At 34.0% G+C, this 9,640-nt stretch overlaps 1 protein-coding gene across 3 annotated transcripts in view; it reads right to left on the bottom strand.

The window, feature by feature from the left end:
* Window positions 1-8,484, bottom strand: part of EMCN (endomucin) — a 98,410-nt gene extending 89,926 nt beyond the window's left edge. Inside the window, exons 1-2 of one of the 3 annotated variants that reach the window (XM_023531397.1) lie at window positions 8,151-8,484; window positions 7,083-7,215 (exon numbers count right to left, since the gene is read on the bottom strand). In XM_023531397.1, coding sequence (XP_023387165.1) covers window positions 7,083-7,140 — 58 coding nt within the window. In that variant the 5' untranslated portion in view covers window positions 7,141-7,215; window positions 8,151-8,484. Of the gene's footprint in view, window positions 1-7,082; window positions 7,410-8,150 lie in introns of those variants that run through there. The other 2 variants (XM_011361518.2, XM_011361517.2) reach the window with 2 other exon arrangements.
* Window positions 8,485-9,640: the final 1,156 nt, after the last annotated feature.

The following is a 9,640-nucleotide window of genomic DNA, read 5'->3' as shown; positions in this document are numbered from 1 at the left end:
AAAAAAACAAAGCAGTTTATCTAAGGGATGGTATATATTAAATTACGGAACTCTGTATTCTAATACTCAGAAAAACTTAGTGAGATGCCACGCATCAAACACTCTACTGGGTGTTTTATATGCATTATTTCATGTGATCCTCTCAATATCTCTATGAGATAGAAACTGTACTCACACCGTTTTACAGCTAAGAAAGCTGAAGTTTAAATAACTTGCCCAAGTACATACAAAGGGTAAGTGGCAGAGCTGGAATTTGAACCCAGACAGTCTGGCTCCAGGAGAATTACAAATGTGACACTAACTATTAATTTTAGTAGCTATTAATTTACTAATAATTATTCTTTTTAGCTTCTTTCCTTCTCCTTCAAGTTCCATATTAGCTACACTGAGATTAATAATAGAGCCAAGCACTTTTTTTTTTTGCCAGCCAACATAATAATGGGTAGGTAGGCAAATGTCTAAAACTCCTTTCAACCTATCCCCTAAGAATTCATTGAATCCAAGACTTTAGGAAGGTTATTATAACTAAGTAGAAATTCATTCATAGCTCTGCAGTTTTGGTTGTTGGTTTGGAGTGCTGAAGATGCTATGAGAGGTAGCAGTGGCTTCTGAATTACTCAAGTGGCAAATCTCTATCCCTATTCTTTTTAATCAGAAAAAAACTCAATTTATTGCAGTTTTACTACATTGCAAGGTAGCAGAATATAGGAGATAATTTTGAAGAACGACATCTTTTGGTTTAATTGTAAGCTATGTCACCCTAAGATAACTATATTATCTCCAAACCTCTGTTTTCTTATCAGTAAATAGGAGTGATAAAACTGACCTTAAAATGTGATAAAAGTAATGTGTGTAAAGCGCCAGACCCAATAAATGGTAGATGTCAGTATATGTTATGACAATACTTATTTGGGTTAACTTGTATCAAAACCAGTGGTGATCCCCCGTCTCTGATTTTTGGCACAACTAATTTAGGTTTAGGTCAAAATATGACTGATGAAAGAGATTAAAAAGCAGTTTACATTTTAGATGAGCAGTACATAAAAAATTAAATCAATGACATTGACATTTTTGGCTACTAACATCACAATATAATTCATTACTGACTGTATACAAACACATAAATGATTACCTTAGAAGAGGACCTGCTTAGAATATTCTTTAACTTATGCAACAAAAGATTGATCAAAGCTTTTTAGGTTTTTTTTTTTTTTAAGCAAAGAGGAAGAAAGGTAGTGAATATTAATTATAGTGTAAACAAAACTGTAACTAATCTATACCTAGATATACATTGTCATCCAAACCAATATATTAAGAAAAATAATAGTCTTGGGTTTCTCCAGAAAGCAGACTTGAGGAGAGCTTGTGTGCAGACAGTTTAGATAGAGAAATAATCCCGGGGAAAGGAGTAGAAGACTAAAACAGTGAAACTGGAGCAGGAACAGAAAAGAAAAGCATATATTCACTGGCCTCATTCCACCTTTGGGCAAGAGCTGTCTCACAGAGTGCTAATGCTCCTGCACTTCTTTCTTACACATACAACAGTGCCAGGTGCGTTTCTGCAGATGGAACATACCTTATATCAGAATAATAGCAGACAGAAAAGCTAGAGAAATGCATTCATGTGAGGCAAGGTGCAGTTAGATTATAACTGTGCATAGTAGGTTGTCATGGCCAGAGAGAATATAGGGCAAGACACAACAGGTATCTAATACCTATATGGTGGTTGCTTCTATTTATAGACTAATTATGATTATGAATGTATCATTCTATTAGACCTAAAATTTCTGTTCAAGTTTAGAAAACGATTTTTCTTATGGTTGCCTGAAATTTGGGTACCATAGAGTGGCCTTTCTAGATATAATTGACACCACTAATGTTTCCCATGCAGATGCTGATATTATGAGTAACAGTACAAAAAGGATCTTGTCTAACTAAAAGTTGTCTAACTTTTCTAACACCCGACAGGCATTATGATCTCACTTGATAGAGTTATAGTGACCCACAGGAATTCTGTAACAGGAAAAGCAACACCACATAGGAATTGAATGTCCCTTAGAGTAAATTCCTGCTTTGACATTCACTGTTTAGAAATGCGCATCTCAAATTGTTCTCAAAGATAAAGAGGAAGTTGGAAAGTGATGACTAAGAAAAAAAATATGTTACTTGGATTAGATAATCATTTACAAATTAAAACATTTACCTGAAGCTTGAAATGTAACTTCATAAATGAAAAGGAAACAGTGGGCAATTATATCGTAAATTAAAAGTTTTCTGAGACCCTCATATGTTCACTGTTTTTTCTCATTATCTGAATAAGATTGCCAGAGAATGTGCTGGTGATGACTGTTATGAATCTCTTGAAAGTAGGAATTTTCAAAAGATCACTTTTCATTTTAAGTAGAGACCAAAAAAAAAAAAAAAAAAAAACAAGTAGTGAAGAAAGAATGCTAAATAAATGGATTGGGGACTGAATACTTTTCCCATTGGATTTATTCTCATATTGGTTAACTCTTCCTATACTAGATGCCTCATTTCAGGTAATGTCTGTCGATAGTAATTAAGCTAAACAGAGTAATAGGTAAAACGATCTGCTGTAAAGCAACTCATATGTTACCTAAAATAACACATCAATTAATGATATGCAGTATTTATTTAACTTTCTCCTAACTTCTCTTTTTTGTGAACTTTGTTTTTAGAAAGCCATTTTGTATTTTTGATAAGTTGATTTAGAAAAAGATTTCTTATTGACTATTTTAAACTCTGCAAATATTACAGAAGTATTTGATATTCAAAACAGGAAAAAAAAAGGAGTCAATTCTATTTAGATATTCTTCCTCCCATTGATTATAGATGCAGTAGCTTCTTTTTCTGGATTTGTTATAAATTGATATCTTCTGGTACTAGGATGTCCATTTATCCTTATCATCTTCTCTCCTGCTGGAGTATGGGCTTCCATTTGATAAGAAGCCTCTTTCCTTATATTTGGTACCTACTTTCATAGCTAAGAATCAAGATAATCCACCTGTATCCAAGTTCTGTGATTAATACCTAGTTATAACCTTTTCATAAAAATAAGGTAGTAAACTGATAAGTGATTGTCATTGGAAGAAATTATAAATACAAAAATAAAAAACAACAATATTATTCATATGCATTCATTTAGCTAATTGTGCCCTTATGTATTTAGGACTGTTAGTACACAAACTATAATAAATATGGCCCCTACTTTCAAAGTGCTTATTTTCTGGTAAAGGAGATAAGATCTGCACAAAAATACTATGACAGAAATGTAAAATAAGTGACATAAGAGAGTTAGAAATACCAACATCTAGAAGAGAAATAAACTGCTTCTCTATTTTATCAACTTACAATGAGCATGACTAAGAATTCTTGGGATTCCAGAGTAAAGGAAACTCACTCGCTCACCATCATCTCCAGCTCCAGAGATGTTCTAACTGCCTGCCAGTTAATTTCAATTTAGCATCAGGCATCTCTATTTGAAAGTCTTATTAGGATTAAACTCACCATGTCCCAAGTCACATATATCATTTTTGTCCCTAAACTATTTCCACCAATCTTTCCCTACCTCTACTCTCAAGTCATTTCTACTTCTAGTATTAAAATCACCCTCTGTGTATATCTCAGTCACTTTCTCCTTCATTGCCAATCAATGACATGGCAAATCACAAAATTTCTACTTCCTTAAAACACTTTCCCAATAACTTCTTTTTATTTTATTGACAGACTTTCAGACTTGCAATAACATTTTAACTATTTTCTTTAAGCTTTACCTTTTTTGGCTGCAATAGTCTAATCTATATCATGCTGACAGATTATCTTCCCAATCTATAGCCCCAGTCATGTTATTCCATACTCAAACACATTTAGAGGCTCTAAACTAATTAACTATATGAGTCAATATTTCTCATCCTGGTATTCAACATATCCTGAGACTATATTTCCAACCTTATTTCCCTACACCTATCTATGCCTAACTTGTGACCTCCTTACATTTCTAGACTCGAATAAACTGATGTTTTAATGTTCCTAGGAAATTATACCCATCTGAAACCTCTTCATTTTCAAGCTTCAGAGTTTATCATAATTTCTACTTTTATATAAAGACTTTCTAATATCCCTATACCCAAAACTAAGCTAGTTGTGAATTTTCATATCATTCTTTATTTATCACTTAAAGCCTATAATATAATTGAACTTATAATTTCTCTGTCCCTCACTTGTAAGGCAAGGGCTGAGTCTTATTGACCTCTAGAAACATACAGTATTTCACATAGTGTCTGTCTTACTGTGCGTTCAACCTATTTTTTCCATGAAATTGAATATTCAATTACAAACAAATAAATTTCTACAAGCAATTAAATTATTCTTCAAATACCAATAAAGTTATGTTTGTTCTGGTTTGCAAATGTCTAAAACATTTTAATCTTTCCTAAACTAACAAAAAATTCAAAAAGCAAATGGCACTGGAAGAGTAAATTGCTTCCAGGGCCTCCTTTTTCTGGGAATCCCTTTTCATTTAACTTTTCTCAGTCCCAACAGTCAAAAGATCATTAATTTAGACTTAAAAGCCAAGGAAGCTTAAAAGCCACTGTAGGGGTCTATTTAGTTTGAAATATAATTTAGAAAACCACTGGAAAGAATGGCAGTTCCATTTTAGGAATCTCCCCTACATATCTCAATAGAACAGTTTTTCAGATTGGAGAGTGTAAAATATTATATCTGGTGATATAATAGAAAGTAATAGAAAGCCACTCATTGCCATACAGAAAGATTCCCTTGATTTTCACCAAAAACTGTGTTGTATTTAAATCTCAGACTGACTAAAAACATCAAAAAGAAAAAGAAAAGTCGTTAGTTTCTCTAAAAGATTATTATTTAGGAATAAATTACTATGCAAAAATATATGGATCTTCTTGACAACTCATAGATTTAAGACATGAAATGCCTCCCTCTCCACCCCCAATTAATCTTGCTGATGAAATATGTTAAGCATTCTAAGTTTGAGGAACATATAAAGCTTTGAAATCAATGTGTTTCCGGTACAGGGGATTAGGGAAAGAACTTAATAAATCAGCTTAGGAAATGCTTCATTTCCTGCACTGTATCTGGGAAGGAAAACATAAAACAGACGGAGCCAGGTGCAATGAAATCATACACGTGGATGGGAAAATTTCTTCCAGTTCCTTCTGGGCACCACTCAGTTGGTCAATTTATGTTTCCAAGCTAGAGCTTCTTTTTCTGAGATAAATGGAATGGTTTTTACAGACACTTGCCTAAAGTTAATGAATAGACTTGTTGGCAGAAGTTGAAGAAGATAGTCATTTTGTAATTGTTGTCTCTGTTCGAAGGGGAAATTATCCTACTTGGATTAATAGTTCAGTAGAAAGAAGACATCATTAACAGAGAGGTTGGGCTCATTACCAGTAACTAAAGAAGGCTGGTATTTTCCCAAAATGACCATAAAAAAATCTGCCAGGTTCTCTTTGGGTCGTCCTTTACCTTTCTGTCTTCCTTATGGCCAGGTTTCACAGGCAGCTTCTGTTGGTTCTATTCCACTTTGCTTTCAGAAAGATATGTAATCCACTCAGAGTTGAACAATATGCCAGGAAAGTCGTGTCCTCACTGTTTCTTGCAGACCTGAAATGGCGAGCAGCCTAACCCAGACTTTCGGAATTTGTATTAACCTGACACCTGTTCGTGAGCAGTGTTTTTCATAGCATTGCAATTCCTATCAATTTTTCTCATGCATACTAAAGAGTTACCTGTAAGCTAGTGCATTGATTTCTCTGACCCTTTATAAATATTCTTTATTTTAAAAAATCAGATTCTTAGAAACTCTTCTAAGTTAAATTTTATGTCCTTGATACCTACAGCAACTTAACCTTGAAAGCTTCAAGATGCATGGTAAGCAATCATCTGTGATTTCGAAGTGTTTGGGAATCTGTCCTAAATTTACATATATATTTGAGAAATTAATGATAAATGTTTTTTCAAGAAGTGTTTTTTTTCCCCCTACATTATCACTGGAAGTTAGAATTTTGTAGGAAGCAAACTTTTGAAAAAAGCACAAGCAACATAAAATTAGAATGAAGTATTTTTTTCCAGAGCTCCTCAGAGTCAGAATCAATCTTTTCCAATTATGTTATATTATGATAGTTTGTACTTTGGTTTTAGCATTTATTAAGTCTGTCTTGTATTAGAACTACATGCTTATTTCTTTCCATAGTACATTTACCAGTGTGGACAAGGACAATGTCTTGCTCATTTTTGTATTCCTTTCACTTCTGAGACCCTGGTAGGAGCCTAATAAATATTGATTAAATTTAATTCCTTACTGTGAATTCCTCAGGAAGGGTTAAAAATCAAATGTAATCATTTCTTGCAACTGGTCATTAATATAGTCAGGGCTTATCTTTTATCTGAGTTTCAGAACCTGCTGTCAGTGGGTAGGGTTTTATGTCTATAATTCTCTGAAATGTTATACAAAATGTTGTATGTAGCTATGTGCATATTTCTGGAGCAAACATCTATAAACTTTAATCAAATGACTCTCCTCTTTACCCACCCCACCCCCAATATATTAAGATTGAGTCACCTAGGCAGCTTTACTCAGCCTCTCAATTTATCAAAGCCCACATATAATTGGGACAAATTTAGGCCAGCATCTGCAGTGCAATATTTCCAATTACAGACTTTCACTTGTATATGATGATCTTGTTATTTTTAGACTTATGACTGAAAATAACACATTTTATAAGAGCATTTAATCCCCAGATTTTTATTCTCTAAAAAAGGTCATTGTGTATCACCGGTACCTTTATGCCATCAACTATACTTCAAGGCTTGCCGCACCAGCAAACACTTCCCTTCAGTGCAAACAAACATCCTTTCTGTGGAATCTTCTCTGTGCACTTCTAGTCAACACCCACGCCCTCTGCTCAGCAAATGAATTGCTGCTTCTAAGTTTCAGAGGAACTCTCTGAAGGTAAACTGAGGCTAACGGCCTTGTACCAGTGAGAGCTAGCCCACACCAACAGAGGAATAAGAGAAAACAGTACCTTTACTGCTACAAAGGCTGGACAGAAGACAAAGGATGGTCACTTGAAGAAGTTTCATGGTGCCCAAGGATCGTTGTAGTGGCTTCTCACTCCAGAGTCAGACAGGGACAACTCCCTTCCAGTCTGGCAGGACCTTATTAGCAAATGGAAAAGGTGTGCTGAATGGGAACAGTCACTGCCCATTCCTACTTATTTCGGGGGTTCTGATAAAGAACGGGAGGAAATACACAGGCTCCCTTTGGGAGTTCAGCAGAGAGGAGATTTATTGTTTCAGTCTCTTACAGGAACTTTTTTTTTTCTCTCTTCCCTTGGCAGCCACTTGTGTTTTTGTTACTACATTATTTTGTTCTTCTTCAACAAAAAGGTCAGGGTGGGTTTTGAACAGAAACAGATCTTTCTTGAGAATGGCTCATACAGCTTTCTAACTTTTGTTTTGAAAGTGCATTTTGGAGTAGTTATAAAGGGTGATTCAGTGTGAATAAAGAGCCTTGATTGCCTGAGGGTTAAATTTTAGAGTAAAATCCACAAGGAGTCAACTTTTCTTCTCTCTTTCCAACTTAAAAGCAAGATTAACAAAGACCACCTTCTGGATATAAGTGTAAAAGCTTATTAAATAGATCATGCTCTGCTCTTGAGTATGCAAAGGGACTTATCAGAGAAGTCCAGGGAGGTTTTTTGGAATATTTTTAATAGAATTAAACAAAGACATGTGAATGTTCACTGCTCATTCTGGTTTTTATTGGTAGAATTTGATGTAGAGGAAGGAGAAATTACTTATAATACCCCATAGATTCTCTTCTCTAGAAAATGCAATTGGCGTAGCACTGGGTTAGAATGCTCTCACGATAAATCAATGAAGTTGAGAGAGAGAAATTCTTCAACCCAGAATGCCAACCAGGCAAGATACTCTCTCTCTATCAAGGGTCACTTTCATATTAGCAGCAATTGATTAAAATGTGAAACACAGCTACAACCCTGACTACAATCTCTGTGTATGCAAAGTAACTCTACACTTTTCCTCAGCCACAGCCAGCACATCTAATCTTAGCCAATCAGACTTTTACATACCTTAGGCATGAAACCTCCAGGATAAAAGAGTGTCAATGGATCAGTATAGATTCATCTGTTCCACCAAAAAAAAAAAAAAAGGAAGAAAAAAAGAAAAAACAAAAGACAATTCCAAAATTATACTTTCCCTGTTAATAAGAAGGATGCTCATTTCATGACTGCACCATGCTGGGAAGGATTCATTACAAGAGTGGTTAGAGCAAGTCAATTAATCAAAACACCCCAGAACACTAGCTTCTTTCATCCTGTTATGCCACGTCTCAGAAGAGCCTCCAAGTTTTGATTTTATGCATAAGCAAACTTAATTTTTCCCTCTTTTCTAATTAATTTTCTAAAACAGACCACCTTTGGAGTTATTACTTTATTTGGCATGTCTTGGAGAGTATAAAGATAGAAATGTAGATGAATAGATGTCACATGCACATTCTAGAAATTAATTGGGGTGTGGCTATGAATTCACAGTCTAGCACTCACATTGCCTCACTTCCTGCTTCTTGCTCTGATCTAACTCTGGAATTTTCAGCATACAGAGTTAGCATTATGTTGGTCACTATCATTGCTACAGGGATTCAATAGCATTTGGATTTCTCAGCCCTGACTGCTAGGCTTTTCCATGAAAAAAGACTAGATACTTAATTCCAAGAATACTTGTTAATAGAATATTATGTCTATTTAAAAGGCAGAAATTGTAGATGAAAACACAAAAACTAAAATTAAGAAAATGTATTTTTAAATAACTAGGCAAAAAAATCGGAAAAAAAAATAAGAATAATACGGTGGTTCAGCTTTGTCTTAATAGATCACAACATATTCACTAAACAGTGGTTATTGCCACTGAAAAAACAGATGAATGGCATAAATAGAAAGTACAGACACAGAAATATAGATATAAATATATAGACATAGATATAAATATATTTGCTGATATGTATGTGTTTGTGTAGAAAGATATTAGATATACAGTAAGTGTGGTGAGTATAATATATTATTTAATAAGTGATTTTTGACAAGTTAACCATCTAAAAAAAATTAGAATTAGGTCTCTATTTTACATTAAATGCCACAATACATTTCTTATATGTTAAAGAGCACATAAAAAAGACTTGATCTGTTTCTTTACATAAAAATTAAAAGATTTTGGCTTAACACACCATAAAATGAAAAGGCAAATAAAAAGCTTGTAAAAACTAATGCACAATAAAGATTTAGTATTCTTAATATGTGAGGACCTCTTGCTAATCAACAATAAAACAATGACTGCAGATGAAAAAGACACAAAAGAATGTTATAAAAGAAGGAACAGAAGACCAATAAAATGAAAAAATATTTTCATCCCATTAAAAATCAAAGAAATGGATAGTTAAGAATCGAGATATGATTTTTGCCTTTTAAATATAATTAGGTATGTTTTCTGACAATATCCAGTTTTGATGAATGCTCAAGGATGCTTACTGTCTTATTCTTGGGGCATGACCATTTTGAGTTATGAT

Source organism: Pteropus vampyrus, unplaced genomic scaffold (genome assembly GCF_000151845.1).
Source record: "Pteropus vampyrus isolate Shadow unplaced genomic scaffold, Pvam_2.0 Scaffold67, whole genome shotgun sequence".
NCBI classification, from domain to species: domain Eukaryota; kingdom Metazoa; phylum Chordata; class Mammalia; order Chiroptera; family Pteropodidae; genus Pteropus; species Pteropus vampyrus.
Note: the sequence above shows the minus strand (reverse complement) of the source record. Positions and strands in the feature narration are given on the sequence as shown.